This window comes from Barbus barbus (assembly GCF_936440315.1).
Source record: "Barbus barbus genome assembly, chromosome: 30".
Lineage (NCBI taxonomy): Eukaryota > Metazoa > Chordata > Actinopteri > Cypriniformes > Cyprinidae > Barbus > Barbus barbus.
Genome location: NC_136758.1, coordinates 26,984,389 through 27,008,543, shown reverse-complemented (window position 1 = coordinate 27,008,543; position 24,155 = coordinate 26,984,389). Strand labels below are relative to the sequence as shown.

General features: G+C 35.4%; 1 protein-coding gene across 1 annotated transcript in view; it reads left to right on the top strand.

Annotated features, from left to right (window-relative positions):
• The window catches only part of LOC306850224 (kelch-like protein 29), a 122,055-nt gene that overhangs the window by 83,589 nt on the left and 14,311 nt on the right, over positions 1–24,155 (top strand). The window contains exons 10-12 of the mRNA XM_079385733.1: positions 115–297; positions 1,564–1,744; positions 22,632–22,825. Of these exons, the coding sequence (XP_079241859.1) occupies positions 115–297; positions 1,564–1,744; positions 22,632–22,825 (558 nt within the window). The remainder of the gene's footprint in view (positions 1–114; positions 298–1,563; positions 1,745–22,631; positions 22,826–24,155) is intronic.

Sequence of the window (24,155 nt, the reverse complement as noted above, 5' to 3'; positions counted from 1 at the left end):
AAAAACCCAGCTTGCACCAGTAACAGAGCGGCCCAGTCCATCTCGCAGTGTAATCTGGTGAGCAGGTTATTTCTGTGAATGTCAAGGTGTTTGTTTCTGCGTGTGTCTCCGCAGGTGTCGCTGAGGTGATCGTGCTGGTGGGAGGGCGCCAGGTCATCGGCATGAACCAGCGCTCGCTGACAGCCGTCACTTGCTTCAACCCTCAGAACAACAAGTGGTACCCCCTGGCCAGTCTGCCTTTCTACAACCGCGAGTTCTTCTCCGTCATATCGGCGGGGGATAATATCTACCTGTCAGGTAATCAAGCCGACAGTGTGTCACTTGCAGTTTGGTGGCCGCCCGCAGGTGTCTGCTTTTATATTTAGCAGCTCACGCTCTGAGGGATGATGGGAAGGCAGATGGCTGTTCCTCATCTCTGTCTTTACGACTGGCTGTGTGTCAAATTATGATGTTAAATATCACACAAATCAAGTAGGATAAAATCGATAGAGCAGGAAAGACGATGCTTCTAAAGCTGCAGCAGCAATTTGTTAGTGAACTGTATATGAGTAGTGCAGAACACATCCATGGACATCAAGATTTTTAATTTCATTTTTTATATTGGTAAAAAGGAAAGTGTATGTCTTAGTTGCTGTATGGTATGTATTTTTATTTTAAATGATCCTGGCATGCGACAAATATTCCATGCAGTCTTTCTCACAAAATCCACATGCATAAAAAAGAAATAGCAAAATACTATTAAACATTTTTTTTTACATTAAGTTTTTAGCATGTCACACCACAGAAAATTTGAACAGAATAAAAACAAATTGAAATTAATGCAGAGAAAAATATATAAAGTGTTGTATTAAAGATGTGAAGATGTATTGGTTTACTTATATATAAATGTTTTGTTTTAAATGTAAAATAAATTAAAAAAATTGTATATATTTTTATAAAATAAAATATATAGATAATTTTTATACAAAAATATATATTATTATTTGTATATAAACTGATTAAATATAGTTATTGTTTTATTTATATATAATTTTTTTACAAACAATTGTTAAATAATTTTTTTTAAAGTATTTATATACATAAACTTTTTATATAATGATTGAATAAATTAATAAATATAATATAATAATTAATATTTTTATATATATATATATATATATATATATATATATATATATATATATATATATATATATATATATATATATATATATATATATATATATATATATATATATATATATATAAAATAAAAAATATAAAGTTGCATTGATTTGTTTATATTACATGAGTATTCATATAAAAATATTACATTCATTGAGATTTATTGCATTATTAGATTTTATTTAAAAAAAAAATTCTCTTTCTCTCTAAACTAAACTAAAATGGACACCGATGCACGTTTCTGGAAGCAGCTAAAGCTGAATCCTTGAGAGAGGGAGATGTTTGTGCTGTTTTATGTGTTTCTGTCTTTTCATGAGCTGTGTATTAACAGAGGTGTGATGTTGGAGGGTGTAAATGGAGACTTCAGCACTCATTTGTTTGGGCTTGTACCCTCTTTAGGAGGCATTGAGTCTGGAGTCACGCTGGCAGACGTGTGGTGCTACATGTCCCTGCTGGATAATTGGAATCTGGTGTCTCGGATGACAGTCCCGCGGTGCCGGCACAACAGCGTGGTGTACGACGGCAAGCTTTACACCATCGGAGGACTCGGAGTGGCCGGGAACCTGGATAATGTGGAAAGGTACCATGCAATAAAGCTGCTGTTTGAATTAAACATTTGATTGGAGGCCATTAGGCATTCAAGATAAGTGTGTGGTCAGCTCTTTCTGTGCTGGAAGCCAATCTGATAATTGGATCTGTGCTGAAGTATGGAGGGAGTATTTTCTGGCAGGTGACTGTGGCACAGATGTATGGAGGAGATTGGATCTACCGTGGACTGGAGCTATAATCGACCGTTACACTGAGGTCGTGACACAGTCAGTAGCTTTAAAAGGAACAGAATGTCAAAACGACAAGGGATGATGCTGTAAACACAAATCATATTGGCATTTGAAAACCGTTTTATAGTTGGGAATATTGAAATATACTAATTTCTTCATCCAGAATCACTCTTATGACATGAAGAATCAATTTGTATTCGTTCTTCTGGCACTAACATCCAGTTTCCATCTCACTGCTTCTGTCGGCTCATTCTAGTCTCGTCTGCTCTTTATTCTGGTCTTGTGAAGCCAGACTTTTGACTATATCAGCATAAAGCTGAGCTTCACAGTGTAGCTTATTCTGACAAAAAAAAAAACCTGTTCCATTAGTCAAACTTTTTTTTATATATAATTCTTTTCAACAAATGCCCTCAAATGCCAAGGCTGTATGACTGGCATGAAAATTATTTTATAATATACAATATATTGCCAAAAGTATTGGATCACCCCCTTCTAATGAACATGTTTGACTACTTTAGTAATTTCTATGAGTACAGATCTTAATGTTTCAGCATATAATGATATTCTGGGGAATTGTGTGCTTCTAATTTTATAGCAACAGTTTGGACAGAACCTTTTCTATTCTAACATGACAGTGTCTCTGTGTATAAGACACGGTTCAAAAAGACATGATTGATTGAGTCAGTGTGGAAGAACTTGACTGGTCTGCAGAAAGACAAGTCCTGATCCCAGCTGAACACCTCTGGTGTGACTTTATATGCAGACCTTGAGCCAAAAACTCATCACCAAACACCATGTTAGAATAGAAAAGGGTCCTGTCCAAACTGTTGCTATAAAATTAGAAGCACACAATTCCCTAGAATATCATTATATGCTTAAACATTAAGATTTGTACTCATAGAAATTACTAAAGTAGTCAAACATGTGCATTAGAAGGGGGTGACCCAATACTTTTGGCAATATTGTGTGTGTATGTGTATATATATATATATATATATATATATATATATATATATATATATATATATATATATATATATATATATATATATATATATATATATATATATATATATATATATATATATATATATATATATATATATATATATAGGACTGTTTTAAAAAAGGGCAAAAATCATAAAATATTGTAATAAATTTATTTTAAATATAAAAATTTAATTGTTGTGTAAATATAAACATTTATTTTAATGTAATGAATTAAAAAATAATATATATACATATTTTAAATGTACAAATAATCAATATAATTTTTCAAAAACAGATGTATATACACGTCATTTTGATTTTATTCATGTATTTGTTATAAATACAAGATATATACAGAATATTTTCAATATATTCGATTCAATATTGAATTTTTTTTAAATAAATAAATATGTATATATTTGTAGCCTATATATTGCGTCATTTTAAATGTCAGCCTTTTCAATATACTGGATTTTTCTTTTTTTTTAAATTATTATTATTTTTGAATTTTTTTATATTGCATTCTGTTGAAAAAATATCCAGTATATTGGATTCAACAGCTTTTTGTCAAAAGGCAAAATCATGCAAACAAGTTGATGTCATCAATATCATGATGGTTTTCTACAAAAAGAAAGCCTGTAAACTCTGAATGTGTAGATAATCAGATTGGAACCGGTTATTTCTCTGAGCTCAACCATTATTGTGTGCAGTATGAATGAGACTCATGAACGGTCCGCTGAGACTCGGTCTGATTGACAGGAGCGTGGAGGTTTGTTAGTGGGCTTGTGTGAGAGAGCGACCGCCCACTGCACCCCGCTGACTCCTAATTTATAGCCCACCATCCATCTTGCCTGCTGTTTCACGCTCCTAAGCATGACATGTACTGCGATCACATGATGTCTTCAGTCAGTCTGCGTCTCAAGGCTGCCGTCGAGCCGATCGGGAGCAGCAGCAAGGTGCTCTTGCTGTTTGTCATCGATTCGCTCTTATTTTTTTTATGGCTCTGGTTGGAAACGCAGTGAGTTGCCTTGCTGTAAACTGTCTACATAGACAGCTGCCTGGTCATGTCAGAACTCAAGTAAACTTGAGATGATCTGTGAGTTTCTGGTGCTCGGTGAGATTTAAAGCCTTCACAACATCTGTGGAGTTTCCAGAGGATTTGATGACTAATGAGCCTAAAAGAAGCCAAATGTAAATAATAGACAAACAACACCTAGAATATAGATAAAAGCTTGTTGCAATGCATTCTGAGATTGCATTCTCCCCGTAGGATATTTGTGATGTTTATGTTCGATTTTGGCTGAACAGGCATCTTAGAAGTCATCAGATTGCTGCAGATCATGTTTTGGAGTGTGTTTTAAAACGCTCCCTGTGGATGCAGCTCAGTAGGTTTTGGAATTGAGTATATACACACCTCTCTAATTGCCAAGTGTGATTTTTTTTAGTTAGTGCAAGTTTAGGGAGTAAACAAAAAAATTATGATGCTCAGCTGTGACTAGTAACTTTATGCAAGTATTTATTTGGGTGTTATTTAATCATTGTAATGCCATGAAATAAATATTTGCATAGTTACCAACCACTGTTGAGTGTTTTAAACCATTGTTTAATTTACAATGAATATTGCATGTATTCTTCAACCTTAGAGCATTATAACACGTGTAAATGCATTACTGATATCAAGGTTGTTTCATCCATAATGTCTAAAATGTATGCAAGTATATTCTCTAAAATCAGAAGGAAATTATAATTAACTCTATTAACTTTCTTAATGCATATTCCTGGTCTTATTGTGAGTGATTCATCAGTGCACATCAATCCAAAATAAAAAAAAAGAGTCATAGGTATTAATTGGGTAATAATCTAAGCAATTACTGATTACTGTATTTGTTATAAGGGTTATATGCACTAAAGTTCCAAAGTTTGCAGTCAGTAAGATTTAACCTAAAACCGAAATGCGTGCATGACGTTAGCAGCTACTGTTGAGCATCTACATTTTATTTACAATGAATAATGCATGTATACTGAATTCCTAGAGCATTTTAGTGAGCACAATTAGCACAATATTGAACCTGATATCAAGGTTGTTTCATCCATAATGTCTAAAATGTATGCAAGGATATGCTTTATTTACTTTTTCTATTTACTGTCTTAATGCACATTCCTGGCCTTCATGTAAATGATTCATCAGTGCACATCAGTCCAAAGGGAAAATCAAAAGTTTTTACCATTCATTCAGGGCAAAAATAATAGGTCATAAGTATTAACGCAATTAACGATTATAATTGTTTATAATTGATAGATGCACTACCATTCAAATATAAACTTCATTCTTAGAGTGTTTAGAGAGTTTAGCACAGTATTGAACCTGATATCAAGGTTGTTGCATCTATAATGTCTAAAGCATATACCTCTAGTCTTTACATATTATTTCAAAGGCAGCATGAAATTAAAAGTGATTTTATTTACACCCCTAACGCATATTCCATTATTCATTCATGCATGTTAATCCAGAGAAAAAAAGGGACACTTTTTGCCTTCTGATTACCTAGGTAATAATCTAAGCATTTAGTGATTGCTGTTGTTTATAATTGGGGTTAGATGCAAGTTTGGCTCAATAAGATTTATTTAATTATTTGTTTCAATGCCACCAAAAAACAGATGCAAATAAAGTTATTGGTCACCGTTGAACATCATTATTATATTTACAATAAATATTGCATGTATTGTATGCGTTGCATTCAGTATTGCATGCATTTTATTCTTCATTCTTAGAGCATTTTAGTGAATACAATTACATTAGCACAACATTGAACCTGATATCAAGGTTATGCATCCATAAATGACGGATATTAAGTAAAGATCATGTTCCATGAAGATATTTAGTGAATTTCCTACCGTAAATATAGAAAAACGTAATTTTTGATCAGTAATATGCATAGCTAAGAACTTCATTTGGACAACTTTTAAAGGCGATTTTCTCAATATTTAAATTTTTTTGCAACCTCAGATTTCAGATTTTCAAATAGTTGTATCTCGGCCAAATATTGTCCTAACAAACCATACATCAATGGAACACTTATTTATTCAGCTTTCATGTGATGTAGAAATCTCAATTTTGAAAAATGTACACTTATGACTGGTTTTGTGGTCCAGGGTCACATATATGTATATGCTTTAACCTGACCATTTTTGTGCTAAAGTTCAATCCTTAAAGTAACAGTTCACCCAAAAATGAAAAGTTTTCCAAAGTTCTCAAGTTTTTCCAAACCTGTATTAGTGTCTTACTTCTGTTGAACACACAAAAAAAGATGTTCTGAAGAATGTTGGTAACCAAACAGTTGACAGCAGCCATTGACTTCCACAGTATAGGAAATATAGTATAGTAGAGAAATACAGTATAGTCAGCATAAAATTAGAATTGACTCTATTTACTTTCTTAATGCACATTCCTCGTCTTATTGTGAATAATTCATTAGTGCATGTTAATCCAAAGAAAAAAGAGATGCTTTTTACCATCCAATCAAGCCAAAAATCATAGGTCTGATTATTTGGGTAATAATCTAAGCAGTTACTGATTACTGTGTTTGTAATGAGGGTAGATACACGGCAGTTCAAAAGTTTATTTTTTATTTATTTTTTTTAATGCCAGTTGTGCATTAAGTTATCAAGCATCTCCATTTTATGTACGATAAATGTTGCATGCATGCTTTATTCTTAGAGCATTTTACTGAGTACAAATACAATAGCACAGTTATGAACCTGATATCAAGATTGTTGCGTCCATAATATCTGAAGCATAAACCGTATGCTCTGGATATAATCTTGGCATTGCATATACTATTTTTAAAGGCGATATGAAATTAAAATATAATTGTGAATGATTCATCATTGTGCATTAATCCAAAGGGGAAAAAAACTTTTTACCATCCAATCAAGGCAAAAATCATATGTTGTAGATAATATTTTAAGCATTTTGTTATTATTTTTGTAAATAACTAGGATTTGGAAATTAGGAAGGATTTTTTTAATGCCACAAAAAAGAAAGTCTGGCATCAAGTTTCCGGCCACTGCTGAGCATCTCTGTTGTATTTACAATAAATGTTGCATGCATTTTTAAAGCATTTTAGCAAGTACAGGAACAAGATCATTGCAGTTTTTCTGTAATATGCATGAATTTGAGCTCCATGGCAGACTGCTTGTGTTGAGACAGCTGTATTTAGTGGGCGAAGGAATTCTCATTTTGACGGCATTATACACAAACACAGCTTGTGTATCTGCACCACATGTTCACACCAGCTCATCAAATGTCATATTTGTGCACTGAATCCTGGTGCTAATTGCAGTGGCCGACGGCGTGCTCTCGCCGGGCGTCTCCTAACCTTTCACAGTCTTGAAATACCACACCCCTCGAGTCCAGCCCTCCGACGGACGCTGATTATTGTGATGGCGTGCCCCGTTCCAGCCCAATCAGCAACACTTTTACTTTTTAATTGCTCTTTGATGATGGACTCCGGTCGTAAAGCCACAGTCCCGCAATTTGAGTTGTCGTTCCATGTCTTTCGCTCTGAAATTACTGTAGGAGCGGGAGTGAAAACGAGGGGCAGAGGGGTAAGCAGCAGCTCTAGGGAGTTTATTTTCTCTGTCATGCAGTCATGACATTGGCGCTCTCACAATGCTGCGTGATGCTCGCTAAAGCCAAATGCACAACTGCTCCAATTAAAGCACTAAATCTGAACTTGAATGTGCTTTGGGTACGTTATGTAATCATTAACCAAAAATGAAATATTGTTTTGATTATCGCTATTCAGCTAAAAACATCATCAACATGGATCACCAAGTATATGCTATAAAGTCGGCATGAAATTAAAAAACTCCATTTACTTTATTTATACACATTCCTGATCTTAATGTGAATGATTCAGCAGGGCGTGTTAATCCAAAGAAGAAAAAGTTTAAAGAAAAAAAACAATTACGGTTAATTACACTACAATTCAAAAGTTTAATTTAATTTTGTATTTGTTTTATTATTTTAACTTACTTTCATTTATTCTTTAATTATTTGTATTTGACAAATAACTACATATTGTTTTATTTTCATGTAATTTTTTTTTTTATTAAATAAATATTTTTAAAGAATTAAATTTTATTCAGCAAGGACACATTAAATGTATTAAAATAACAGTAATGCCGTATGCAGTCAAATTCAGCTTTGCATCACAGGAATAAATTACATTTTAAAATATATCCGCATAGAAAACACATATTTGAAATTGTAATAATATTCCACAACATTACTGATTTTGGTATATTTTTGCTCAAATAAATGCAGCCTGGGTGAGCAGAGGAGGCTTAATATTAAAAAATCTTAAAAAGTCCAGATCACTGACCCTGAATTGTGAGCAATAATAATGATAGTAAGGGGCATGTTTTTTTCATAATACTAATCATTTGGTTTTGTAATGCTTTTGGTTTCATGAACATCTTTGAATGGTTTCCCAGAGGACCAGACCAAAGTACGAGTAGTTGCTCTTGATTTCCGCTGTAAATGAATGGAGCGTGTCTATAGACAGTCAAAGCGAGGCCCATTGTGCCGTGCTGAGATAGAGCGTCCCACCGTGAAAACTCAACACACCATGGGATTAAAGAGCTGATAACTCGCTGTGCCTTTATCTCTGCTGTACTTCTACTCCGACGAAGTAGATTTTCAGACCCCGTTAATCACCAAAACGACAAGACGGGTCGCAAATTACAGTATTTTTATTTTTAATTTGAGCTCGCTTTGTCTCTTGCCACTCAATAGATATTAGTCAGGGTCATTTTTGACAGGAATGAAAACGACGCCACGAGGGACTGAAGTAGGTTCAGTGGATTGTACTGCTGTTTAACAACATACCAATTGTTCAGCTGATGAAACGCCTTTCAAAAAACGCTTGATTATCTAGGACTGTTATATAGTGCATGCCATTAAGTATATGCCTCACAGCCTTGTTTCAACATCAAATTCAATAGAGCGTCTAGCCTGATGAAATCCCAAGGCCGGAACCATATCTTGAACATTTTTATTTTTAAATAAAACAAAGATATAGAATAGTGAAGGATATTCTAGGTCTAATACTTGACGGTAAGTAATCATTTTGAATTAAGGCGGGTTACGGCCTTTCTAAAGTCTGTAGACTACTGTAACTTCATCATAGCAGTGTCTTTGTTCTCTAAAGTCCGTAGTGTGTTTTGTGAGGCAACAGCTGGCATTTAATGGGCGTCTCTTGATCTGTTAGTTTCCTCTGCGTCAATGAACCACTGTGGTTCAGCCAAACATGATAAAAACAGTCCTCTGCTGCTCAAGCACTGTATTTATTTCCGGAAATTCAGCATCTTTGATGGCTGTCTGTTCCAGTTGGAGCTGGAGTGACTCCTGTAGCTGTTTCTTTGGAAAGATTAATCATACCGACTGTTTTTTGAATCCTTGCAGAAACATAATCAATCGAAAACATCTGTTTATCTCTGGATCGGATTGAATTTTGTGCTGTAGGAGAGGATGAGATATTAACTATGCTGTCATACAGATGGGAGAAACAGAACATCTGTTTGTGTGTACCAGGGTTATAAAAAGCTGAAACTAAATCAATAAACAACTTGCTTGAAATAAATCATTTATAAATAATATTTATTTTATCATATATTTTTACTGTATATATTTATATATACATATGTAATAAACATTAAATAAATATTTATATAAATCTTGCCTTCATATATATATAAAATAAACGAAAAATTTAAAATTAAATAAAAATGAATAAAAGCTATAGACATTTCAAAAATAAAACTTTAAATTCAATGACAACAGAAAATATAAAAATGTATACTAATTCAAAATATTAATAAAAACTATAATAGTCAAGTACTAAAATAGCACTCATGTAAAGGTAAAATATTTTTTTTAAAATGGAGACATTAGAAGTGTCCATAAAATAATTTCCTGTTCTGACATTGGCACAGGTTATTGAAGACAAAGTCTAAAATTAACTTTTTAACACATTCTAATGGTGTGTTAATTTTATACATATTTATAAGTAAATTTATTTCCTCACATTTGGCACTTGGTGAGTGATAATTTTGTCAAAGCCAGCCTGATGACACCCTGCGATTTCTTTTCCACTTGTGTCTAATTGAGGTTTTTTTCAAGTTGTTCTAGGAAATCACAGACTTTGACCTTGGACTGATTTCCATTAACATCAGTTTATCATTCATGCAAAATATATTCAGCTGATTTTGTCAATAAATAGACTGAAAAATACTCTTGACCTGCTAATGTAGGCATTTTCTGTGATCTTTTAATCATAATCCACCTCTCAGGGCTCATTAAAAAATCAGCAGAAAAATTAATGTTCAAATTCCCCCTTTAGAAATTTACTTGAGCATTTCATATACAATGCATATAATATTTTTTATAATGGTATTTTTTCCTTAACTTCTTTTACACTTATGATGAAAGTATGAGTTTGCCTCTGTCAAGGTTGCAGCAGTGTTGCTAGGGTTTTTATGGATGCTTGCTAGTGTTTTGGATGGTTACCCTTTCAATAGGTAACACTTTAAAATAAGGTTCATTAGTTAACATTAGTTAACAACATTAGTAAGCATAAGAATAAACAATACTTCTATAGCGTTTATTAATTTTAATGTTAATTCAGCATTTACTAATGCATTATTAAAATCACAAGTTGTGTTTGTTAACATTAGTTAATGCACTGTGAACTAACATTAAACAATGTATTTTCATTAACTGACATTAACAAAGATTTATAAATAGTGTAATAAATGCATTGTTCATTGTTTATTCATGTTACTTAATACATTAGCTAATGTTAATAAATGACACATTGTAAAGTGTTTCCTAATTTTTTGTATTATTATTTTAAAAGTCACATTACTCTATTGCAAAGATTTTAATTTAAATCAGAAATCAGCATGTTTTAAAAGTGATACAACATCTACAACATTAGGGTGTAGGTTTGTGTGTGTGTATTCAATATTTGTTTGCATATACATATTGTGTGTGTGTGCGCGTGTGTGTGCGTGTGTGTAGTTAGGTCCATATTTATTTGGACACAGGCCCAATTTTTTATTATATTAGCTGTTGACCACAACATATTCAAGTTACAGTTATATAATGAATATGGGCTTAAATGTATTAGTAGATGTTTTTCCACATAAATTCTGATGATCCACAGCGCTGCGTTAAAGCAGATGGCCGGCGAGCGGATATTCACTCAGAAGCGGGCGGTTCATTGTCTGCTGGGGAACACAATTAATTACACGGAGGGAGAGTGTTATCAGGACACTTCTGCCTCTTCTTTAATGAGACTTTTACAGCCGCGTACAGGAAGGAACTAATTATACGAGGCAGAGACTCGCTCGATGAAAGTGCGGTTATAAATAAAGACATCTGTGGAACAAATGAAAAATGATTATGACTCACGTTTTCTCATATAAAAGGAGTCTGATACGAATTATAGCAATTAGAGAGGAACCACCTGCAGTCATGTGACTTTCCGAGCATATGTGGCTTTGAGGCAGATTTTGATTTAATTAGCCAGTGTTGTTTTGTTCTTTGTCTTATGATGAGAAATCCAGTTGAAAATTATTTTTCATTTCGCTATAAAACGTATATATACAATATCATTAACTCTCAGCCATAGCATCTGCTTCCACAAATAACCAGAACAGTTATAAATTTTAAAGTTAAGCTAAGTTACACAACTTAAACAATTAGCATTGTCAATTAACTAACTTTCTATGCTCTAGCAGTCACCTAGAACATTGTTATTGTTACCAAAAATATTAAAATATTTTTGCTAACTGAAATAACACAACAAAAATGCAATTTAAATATTAGACAAAAAAATAAATCTAAAGGAACATTAGAAATATTGCTTGGGCAACTAACTGAAATGCATTTGTCAAAGCAGTTACTAACTGGAAATAAACTAAAACTGCACTAGTAAATAGTAATGTTAAAAAATATATTAATTAAAAAAATAATGTTAAAATGAAAATTCAAAAAGTAAAATACAAATTGAAATAAAACAAAAATAAAAATATTAATAAAAAAGTGTAATAAGTATATAAGTGAAATTAAAATAACACTGATTTTGGAAAATATTTTAGTTTATATTGTTACATTATTATGCTTTATACTCATTATAATACTCATTATTTATATACTCATTTACTTGTTTATTTTAATATAACTTTTATGTCTTTATTTATTTTAATATAACTTATGTATTTGTTTTATCTATTGGCAACCAGTTACCAGTAGATACCATTACCAATCACATTCCTGGGGAAGTCGTGGCCTAATGGTTAGAGAATCGGACTCGTAATCCAAAGGTTGCGGGTTCGAGTCTCGGGCCGGCAGGAATTGTAGGTGGGGGGAGTGAATGTCCAGTGCTCTCTCCACCCTCAATACCACGACTGAGGTGCCCTTGAGCAAGGCACCGAACCCCCAACTGCTCCCCGGGCGCCTGTGTGTGTGTGTGTGTGTGTGTTGGATGGGTTAAATGCAGAGCACGAATTCCGAGTATGGGTCACCATACTTGGCAGTATGTCACTTCGCATTCAAACTTTTGAATTACACTGAACAAAATTATAAACGCAACGTTTTTTGTTTTTGCCCCCATTTTTCATGAGCTGAACTCAAAGATCTAGGACTTTTTCTATGTACACAAAAGGCCTATTTCTCTCAAATATTGTTCACAAATCTGTATAAATCTGTGTTAGTGAGCACTTCTCCTTTGCCGAGATAATCCATCCACCTGACAGATGTGGAATATCAAGATGCTTATTAGACAGCATGATTATTGCACAGGTGTGCCTTAGGCTGGCCACAATAAAAGGCCACTCTAAAATGTGCAGTTTTATCACATAGCACAATGCCACAGATGTCGCAAGTTTTGAGGGAGCGTGCAATTGGCATGCTGACTGCAGGAATGTCCACCAGAGCTGTTGCCCGTGAATTGAATGTTCATTTCTCTACCATAAGCCGTCTCCAAAGGCGTTTCAGAGAATTTGGCAGTACATCCAACCGGCCTCACAACCACAGACCACGTGTAACCACACCAGCCCAGGACCTCCACATCCAGCATCTTCACCTCCAAGATCGTCTGAGACCAGCCACCACAGCTGCTGCAACAATCGGTTTGCATAACCAAAGAATTTCTGCACAAACTGTCAGAAACCGTCTCAGGGAAGCTCATCTGCATGCTCGTCGTCCTCATCGGGGTCTCGACCTGACTGCAGTTCGGCGTCTGGCACTTTGGAGAGATGTTCTCTTCACGGATGAATTCCGGTTTTCACTGTACAGGGCAGATGGCAGACAGCGTGTATGGCGTCGTGTGGGTGAGCGGTTTGCTGATGTCAACGTTGTGGATGGAGTGGCCCATGGTGGCGGTGGGGTTATGGAATGGGCAGGCATATGTTATGGACAACGAACACAGGATCCAGGATCTGTACACAATTCCTGGAAGCTGAAAACATCCCAGTTTTTGTATGGCCAGCATACTCACCGGACATGTCACCCATTGAGCATGTTTGGGATGCTCTGGATCGGCATATACGACAGCGTGTTCCAGTTCCTGCCAATATCCAGCAACTTCGCACAGCCATTGAAGAGGAGTGGACAACCTGATGCGAAGGAGATGTGCTGCACTGCGTGAGGCAAATGGTGGTCACACCAGATAATGACAGGTTTTCGGAATCCCCCCCCCCCCCCCAATACAGTAAAACTGCACATTTTAAAGTGGCCTTATATTGTGGCCAGCCTAAGGCACACCTGTGCAATAATCAGCATCTTGATATGCCACACCTGTGAGGTGGATGGATTATCTCGGCAAAGGAGAAGTGCTCACTAACACAGATTTAGACAGATTTGTGAACAATATTTGAGAGAAATAGGCCTTTTGTGTACATAGAAACAGTCTTAGATCTTTGAGTTCAGCTCATGAAAAATGGGGGCAAAAACAAAAGTGTTGCATTTATAATTTTGTTCAGTGTAAATAAAATAATCCACTTTAAAAAAAGTTGTTTTTGGAAACTTTTTGGTAAGGTTTTGTCATGTCAACATTGAAAGTCTGTCTAGACAAATTTTCCTGTTCCAGTCATCTATATCTTACTCTCATCATGAGAAACCCAAGAGGCTCACATGAAATGAAAGATAAATGATCATTCTCTCCTTTAGTTGTCGTTAATTAGCATTTGCTTCTATAAATATCAGTCACGTTCATATTTCTTTTGGAGGTGTCTATAAATTACTCGACTTAAGCAAACAGGCTGCTGTTGCTCCCGCAGCGTTCGCAGTGCTGTAAAACATGCTGTGAATTCTCTGTGTGACAGGTGAACAGACCACCGTCTCACGAGAGCTGCAACATGAGACGCCTCGCATGCAAACACGCCTGCAGCCGAGGCAGATGGAGGAGTGGACGGTTAGATTTCACATGAAAATGTGCTGAAGCAGCAACTGTTCTTTTGTAGAGGCACATCGACGGTCAGTCAAACCCGTGACACTCATGATGCCGTCTCTTCATCTACGGTTACTCAGACCTCCTCTCTGCGCCAGTGACTTTAATAAGAACTCAAACACCATGAAAGCCTCTTAGCTGAGCCTCCAACAGGAAACTCAAATTAGTGAAGGGGGTCATACAATAAAAAAAAAAAAATTCTTGTTCTTTTGAGATAAGAGATTAATAAAAAAAAAAAACTCTCAATCATTTTGTTATGTGTGTGTGTGTGTGTAGTATATATGTGTGTGTGTGTGTATACACATACATTCACACACACTCACACTGGATGGAAGACCTGCCAATAGTGCACTGCAATAGTCCAGCCTGGGCAGAACAAGAGCCTGAACAAGGAGTTGTGAAGCATGTTCCGGGCCTGATCTTCTTGATGTTGAATAAAGCAAATCTGCAGGACCAGGCAGTTTTAGCAATGTGGTTTGAGAAAGTCAGCAGATCATCAATCATAACTCCAAGGTTTCTGGCTGTTTTTGAAGGAGTTATGGTTGATGTGCCTAACTGGAAGGTGAAATTGGGATGAAACAATGGGTTTGATGGAACCACAAGCAATTATGTCTTGGCAAGGTTGAGTTGAAGGTGATTGTCCTTCATCCAGCAAGAAATGTCTGTTAGACAAGCTGAGATGCGAGCAGCTATTGTCGGATCATCAGGATGGAATGAGAGGTAGAGTTGAGGGTCATCAGCGTAGCAGTGATTATGAAAAGCCATGTTTCTGAATGACAGAACCTAGTAATGCCATGTAGACAGAAAAGAGAAGTGGTCCGAGAACTGAGCCCTGAGACACCCCAGTAGTTAGATGTTGCGACTTGGATACCTCACCTCTCCAAGATACCTTGAAGGACCTATCTGAGGTAAGACTCAAACCACTGGAGTGTAGTTCTTGAGATGCCCTTTGACAATGGGGTTGACAGGAGGATCTGGTGGTTAACCATGTCAAAAGCAGCAGACAGATCCAGCAAGGTAAGTAATGAAGATTTGGAATCTGCTCTTGCCAGTCTTACGGCTTCAACAATTGAGAGCAAGGCAGTCTCAGTTGAATATCCCCTTCTGAATCCAGACCGGTTGCTATCAAGGAGGTTGTTCTGCACAAGTCTGCGGCGCATCACGACTCAGACACAGGAACCGGAGCTGATCGCAGCTGCTCTAGTCAGTGCTTGTGTTGGATTTATACCAGCACATTTTCCTGAAAAAAATAAAATAAATACTGTATTCGTTCGGTACACATGCATTCCAAACCGAAAGACCCTTACCGAAACGGTTCGGTACGAATACGTGTACCGTTACACCCCTAACGTGTATATATAATTATTTCAAATATACATACACAAGCAGAGAATGAGAGTGTGATGCATCAGAATAGCTCTGGAAATCCTCGTTGTGTCTTGGGACTGGGAACTTGGGAACACCCTTACAGGCTACATTTACATAACTAGCAAACAAACAGCTTTTGCTTTAGTCAATACAGATAAATTGGTTTGTATTCTGCCAGAGTCTGACACTCTGATCAACAGCGCCAACACAGAGCACAGGAGACACAGTATACACTTACACTGACAAACGTTTGCTCTTCTAGAATGGCACTGATACTGTCACTAACTAAAAAGTACCACAAATGACGTTAAATATCTTCTTTTTTTTTTTCTTCTTTTTTTTACATAAATCATCCCAAACCCTTTTAGGCACCTTGGATTAACATGTTAATTCATTGTAGGCCTATGAATATTCAATTATACTGTAATCACTACTTATTCAGTAGAAGACTAACTTTCTTAAAGTGAAAGCTCACCCATAAATGAAAAACATTTCTGCTGAACACAAAATAAAATATTTTGAAGAACACTGTGTTCCAAACAGCACAGGACCCAAGTGACTTCCAATGTATGGAAAAATGCATTTTTCAAAATATCTTCCTTTGTGTTGTACTCAGTGTTATTTTAGCATTGTTTATGTAATATTTAAAGTATTTAATAATATTTTGACTCAACATTGTCTTTATATTTTCAGCTTTAATTTTATTTTAATTTGTTACATTTTTTTTATTAAAGTTAATCAATTTTATGTACTTTTGCCATTTTTTTAAATATTTCTATTTAGCTGTTTCTACTTTATTTCTAATTAGCTATTAGCTCATTTCTGTTAGTTTAAATTTAGCTTTTCTTTTTTAAATGTGTATATATATAAATATATATATATATATATATATATATATATATGTGTGTGTGTATAAATACATATATACTGTAGTATCTTGGTAAGTTGTATCTCTTAAAATATGCAGATTTTAATTATATATAGGTATATAGATTTCATTTATATATTTATTTTATTTATAGATATAATTCATATTTATACACACACACACATAATTGCATGATTTTGTTTTTTGTTTTTTATATATAAATCAGCATATTTTAAAAGTTAAATTGATACTGCAGAAAATATAAATAAATAAATAAATATTTAGGTTTTCAAATAATATATGTTATTTTATTTCAGCTTTCAATTAAAGACGTTTTAGTTTAGTTAATAACGAAACTGGTTTCACAGAAGAAAAAGCATTACGGGTTTGGAACAAAAGTGTGCATTAAAAAAAATAATAATCGCAAACATGTTTCAGTGGTGGGTGAACTGTCCCTTTAAGAAAGTAAACAGTAAACTCTGATTTCATGTTGAATCACAGTTAGGTGCACATTAAATGTGGCCTCTTAACTGTAGTGACAGCGCTATTGCAAGTTTGAACACGTTAAGACGGGTAACAGTGATAAACTGGGCCAAGGTTACAAAAACTCAACTTGTAAACAAACTCATTTCTTGAGCACTTCAATGAACAAGAGAGCCAAAAGACAGATGGCCTTTCCATTTGTCTTGGTAAAAGCAGGGCACCTTCAGCACGAAAATTACCAAAACATGGAGAAAATGCTCTAAAACCTGTAACATCACCACACGAACCAATAAGACGAGGCTTTCTGAAGACAACTCTCTTTTGAAAAGATGTTGTGCTCATTCCTATCATCATTTGCTGGGTATTGAGGGTGGGCGACCTGAGGTGTGGCTGGCATCATTACTGGAGCAGATCGCCATCCATCCATCAGTGAGAGACGGGATTAGAGAGTCACGCCGGGCCAAAAGCACACACATACACACGGCCAGTCACAGACCTTTCTATATATAATCCATCCAGCTCTGGAGCGGCTCCCGTGTCAAGGTTACGTCTGCTCTCTCGATGAGCGGTGCTCTGCTCTGCTGTAAAGACCGTATATCTGCCGGAGGGAGCTGCTGATCAATGTCCTCCCATCTCTATCCGTTATGTTTTCCCTTAAAATACACGGCGGACACTGCGGTCTAATCACTTTCCCTCATCTGAGAGGTAGACAGCTGATCTATGGTCCAGCTGCGAGTTTGAAAACCAGCCAAAACACACGAGACCCATTGATCTTGTCAGATCTCTTTGTCAGATTGATTGTGATAAACACCTTTGCCCCAACAGAAAAATACAGCAGGTTATAGAGCAATATGGTTAAGAATCCTTTAGTGTCTAAAGACAGTGAAGCCAATATTCTCAGTACTGTAATGCTATATTATATATATCTATATATATATATATTTATTATTGGGTGATTCAACACAGATGTTTTACCAGCTAAGAAGTTCAGCACTTTTAGAGTTTCATCCCTCTATCTGATGTGAGCATAAGTATTGGAGCAGTTTCCTCACGGGTCTTTCTAAGTGATCAGCTGTGTCCTGTTGCATTAATACTTCAGATATTAAAAGCAGCGAATGTGTCGTATCAGTTATATACATTACTTCTGCATTCTGAATCTTGCATTCGATGATGACACACACAAACCAGGATGAAGATGAAGGAGCTGACTTTGAGAGAAAAGCAAGCAATTTGGATGCTAAAAGAAAAGAGGAAGTCAGTTAGAGCTCTAGCAAAAACAAAGGGCATGGAGAAATCAAGAGTTTGGAAACCACCAGCGACACCAGCAACCAACAACGACCTGATCGGCTGAGAAAACAACAGTAGTTGATGACAGACAAATCATAAAAGCTGTGAAAATGAACGCTAAAAGACGTGTCTGTAAAATCACCAACAACTTCCAGAAAGCTGGGGTGATGCTCTGACAATCTACTGTCCTCAGGAGACTTTGACACAGAATTACAGATGCTACACAGCAAGATGCAAACCTCTGACCAGCACCAAAAATAGAAAGACAAGATTAGAGTTTGCAAAAAAAGCACAAAGGTGAGCCAGAAGTTTTGGAACTGTGTTTATGGACCGATGAGACAAAGATGAACCTTTATCTAAGTGATGGGAAAGCAAAAATGTGGAGAAAAAATGGGAACTGCAATGATCCCAAGCATACAGCCTCATCTGTAAAGCATGGTGGAGGTGGTGTCATGGCATGGGCATGCATGGCTGTCTCTGGAACAGGCCCTCTCAACTTTACTGATGACTTAATGTATGATGACAGTAGCAGAATGAATTTGGAAGGGTACAAAACCATCTTGCCTACCAATATTCAAGAAAATGCCACCAGATTCATTGGGAAGTGCTTCATATTGCATCAGGACAATGACCCAAAACACCCTGCCAGTTCAGTCAAGGAATTTATAAGGGCAAAGAAATGGAAAGTCTTAGATTGCCCAAGTCAATCTCCAGATTTAAATCTGATTGAACATGAATTTCACCAGCTGGAGAGGAGAGTAAAGGCAGAAACTCCCCAAAACAAGCAACAATTGGAATCGGCTGCATTAAAGGCTGGGAAAAGTATTTCAAAGGATGAGAGCAAGAGTCTGGTGATGTCTATGGGTCACAGACTCACTGCTGTGATTGTGTGCAAGGGATCTGCAACTAAATAATAGCTTTTAATCTTTTATATCTGCCTTATGTTCAGCTGTCCCAATACTTATGCTCACATCAATGAGTGGGATGAACTCTAAAAGTGCTGTTCTTTTTATTTGGTAAAACATGTATGTGTTGAAACGGCTAATAATAAAATGTGACATTCTGTAGTTTTGTCTCATATTCATCTTTTAATCATATTTGCAAATGTCTTGACTTCACAGCCAACAGAGCAATTTTGTCTTTACTGTTCCAATACTTATGGAGGGCAGTGTGTGTGTGTGTGTGTATATATATATATATATATGTATATATATATATATATATATATATATATATATATATATAATTCAGAATAATACAGCAGGTTATAGAGGGATATGGTTATGCATACTGTTAATTATATATACTTGGCCACACACTACTTCCCTTTCCCTTTCCCTTATGTGCAACCGAATTGTATACGTTTCTGAGTGTGATTTATTATATCTGAAAAACTCATCACCAAACACCAATGACTTGTATAGACACTATAAGGACAAAAGTGTTGGGACACCCCCTTCTCTAGAACAGAAAAAGGCACTAACAAAACTGTGGCAACAAAGATGGAAACATAATTCATGTATTTAAAAATTGTATTTCCATCTCTGTTGCAGCAGTTTTGGACGTGTCTAAAATAACAGTACCCTTATGTACAAGTCATTGGTGTTTGGTGATGAGTTTTTGGCTCAAGGTCTGCATATAAAGTCACACCAGAGGTGTTCAGCTGGGATCAGGACTTGTCTTTCTGCAGACCAGTCAAGTTCTTCCACACTGACTCAATCAATCATGTCTTTTTGAACCGTGTCTTATACACAGAGACACTGTCATGTTAGAATAGAAAAGGTTCTGTCCAAACTGTTGCTATAAAATTAGAAGCACACAATTCCCCAGAATATCATTATATGCTTAAACATTAAGATCTGTACTCATAGATATTACTAAAGTAGTCAAACATGTTCATTAGAAGGGGGTGACCCAATACTTTTGGCAATATAGTGTAGACATGAATAAGTTCTTTGAAAAACATGTATAACCTTTGAAACATGTCTAGTGTTCATGCTCTATGTTGACTATGGTTTCAATAATAATAAACATACTGTACATTTGCATAAAGCATACATATTTGTCCATGCCCATGTTGATTAGAGTATTAAAAACTTGAAAAGTATTCATTTAAGCGACATTCAGAACAAATAAAAATGTGTGATTAAGCTGCGATTAATCATGAGTTAACTCGTGACTCATAACTCATGATTGACTGCCCTAATATATATATATATATACATATTATATACTCTGTGTGACTGTGTGTGTATATATATATGTGTGTACTGTATATACTGTGTGTGTGTGTGTGTGTATTAAATATATATATATATAATATATTAAAATGAATAAATAAATATATAAATAAATTGAGTAGAAACAAACAATCATGAATCATGTTATAATTAAATACCCCCCCCCCCCCCCCCCATTAATAAATTATCATCATATATACACAAATTTGCTTAATTGTCATGCGGTATAATAATCCTGCCAAAAACATATGGATTCCACAACTGCACTGCTGATTTCTTAAACTGGATGTGGCCATTTTAACGTGATCCTCATCTAATCCTGGGGAGCACTTGCAGATGTGGGAAGCGCTGAGAATATTTGGATTGTGCAAAATGATACATGAGCAGGTTTTGACTGAGGAGCCGAGCAACCCAGATTCCAGCTCAGATGCTGCTCTGATTTCTACAGGAGGACCTGTGGGAGACATCAGGAGATTGCCTGTTAGAGAGTGAAAATTGAGCAGGGAATGAGCCGCGGTCGCGCTCGCTGACTGAGACCATTATGAGTCTTAATGGAGGAGCAGAAACGTGTTTGGAGACGGCGCTGGAATCTGTCTTATCTGCTGCACTTTAACAGAGACCGAGTGTGGAAGATTGCTGGAGAAGTTTATCTCGTTCGCCTCACTGAAGGGAAATGCTGGAAAAATCTCACGAGCAAAACCCCGCAGCACAGTAACATGCATAAATTAAAGGAATATTTCAGGGTATTTTAACCTTAATGTCTATAGAGAGTCGACTGCAGCAGGCAGATGCTCCGGAGGCTTTCGTGCACAAACATGAAGACTCTACTTCTGTTAAAGAATTTAAGATAACTGCTGTTTTTTGAGCTTTACGCTGGTTTATAAACATTTTCAACATCCAGTATCATCCATTTTCGTCATCTGATCACGTAGTAAAATGCCACACTGCAAAAAATTATTTTAAATCACGACACATTAACTTGAAAAGTAGAAGTAGATTACATCTATAGCAATTAAGTAATCGAAAAATATTTATTTCGGTTTAGTTACGTGATTTTTTTTTGTACTTGTTAAAGTTCTATTTATTTATATGTATGTATATATATATATATATATATATATATATATATATATATATATATATATATATATAAGATTTTAGATTTATTAATATAAAAATACTTTTATATTGCAGTAGTGATATTTTGACTTCAAAAATTGCGTGACTGACATGAAAATAATGTCTATATATATGTATGTATGTATATGTGTGTGTGTATATATATATATGTGTGTGTGTGTGTGTGTGTGTATATAGCATTAATATGTATAAAAATTATTATTTAAATTGTATTGCATAAAATATTTAATAACATTATGTGTTTATATATAATAATAAAATATTTATATTTATGTTATAATTGATCAGAAGTCTTAATGGTCCTTAATTTTCTGTATTGCATATATAAATTGTTGTTGTTTTCTTGAAATAGGAGTGGGGCACTATTTGTGACGGTCAGCCTTGCACATCTTTTACAGTCCCTTTGTACTTCTGTTTAAATGCTAGAGTTGGCATAATTTATTTTTTCCAAGGGCCAGTAAAAAACTCATCCAAACCCTCACAATATACTCATTTTCTTGATGCTTTATCAGGCATGAAGTGGAAACTCACTGATATGAGGCATGGGCATCGTTTAAAGATCCATGGGCTTCATCTTTTTATTCAGGCCGACTTTAATAGTCATTTATCCCGGAAATATGAGTGCTGTTATTGGGTTTAGTGGGTTTGGGTGTTTGCCAGGGTTGTTGGTTAGACGTTTAACCCTACATATGAGCAGTCAGAATTGTATAGCGCATTATTCTGTCTAAAGAGGTGCTTTGAATTCTGCTCTTTCTGATGCTCCAGGATAAATGGCGTTTCATTTTCTCCCCAGGTACGACACCATCACTAACCAGTGGGAGATGGTGGCTCCTTTGCCCAAACCTGTCCATTCTGCAGCGGCGACTGTGTGTGGAGGGAAGATCTATGTGTTTGGAGGGGTGAACGAGGCCGGCCGCTCTGCTGGAGTACTTCAGTCATATGTGCCTCAAACCAACGCCTGGAGCTTTATTGAGTCGCCCATGATCGGTAAGAGCGCTCGGTACAATTACTGAAGCGCCTGACTGCAAACTCTGCACTTCACCTCCTGTCTCCTGCGTATGGGAGCTTATATAGCATATTCACTACTGTTCGAAAGTGTTGGGGTCAGTATGAATTTTTTTTTTTTTTTTAAGAAATTCATACTTTTATTCAGCAAGGATGTATTTAATTAATCAAGTGTGAGTAAAGACATTCATATTACAAAATATTAAATAAATGCTGTTTTTTATTCATCGAAGAATGCAGAAAAATATGAATAAGCGCAACTGTTTTCAACATTGATAAATTGTTAAATCTGCATATCAGAATGAGTTCTGAAGGATCATGTGACACTGAAGGCTGGAGTAATGATGCTGAAAATTCAGCTTTGATCACAGAAATAAATGGCATTTTTGTCATGTAATGTATTTACATTGAAAACAGATATTTTAAATTGTAATAATATTTCAAAATTTTATTGTATTAATAAATATAGTTTTACAGAATCGATATCAAAAGGCCTGAACTTCATCTATAAAATGTATTATTTTAATTAAGAAAATGTTCAAGCATCATGCATGGACAATCCCACATCCTGCATTAGATGCATTTTATGTCTAAAATTTTGCATTAGACAGTTTTGAAACTGAGAAAGTAACTTCATCGAATTTCGCTGGTATTTGACTTCATTAGTATTTGGCGTTTTGACACGCTCCAGGGATCTGGAGCTTGTGGGTGGAGGGACGCTCAAGGAGGAAGGAACTTTTTTTTCAACCTGTATCTCGGTGGTGAATGCAGCCCTGAGGGACACGCAGCGGGAGCAGGACTCAGGCGTTTCATTACAGCTGGAAAAGCAAGCGTTTCCACATTAGTGCAGAAATAAGTGTGGATTTAAAAAAGCGCACAGAGCTCCACTCAAACTGCCCTGAAACCAGCTTCATCTGCCATTTTTAGTTGCTAAAATAAGTTATTTTATAAGACTGCTTATTTGATGAGTCTTTCTTAGAGACACATTTGAAGTTTAATAGATACAGTAACACTTATTAGTTAACATTAACTAACAATAAAAAATACTTAATCTTAGTAAATGTTAATATCAACATTTATCAATGCATTAAAATCACTGTATCTGTTACTATTATATAATGGGCCTAAGCTAACATAAACTAACAATAAACAGTTGTATATTTAATAACTAACATTAACAAAGATGAATAAATACTGAAACAAATGTACCACTCATTGTTAGTTAATGTTAGTTAAAGAAATAACCCATGTTAACTAATGGAAGTTATTGTAAAGTGTTACTATATATACACGTTTATATGGGTCGATTTTG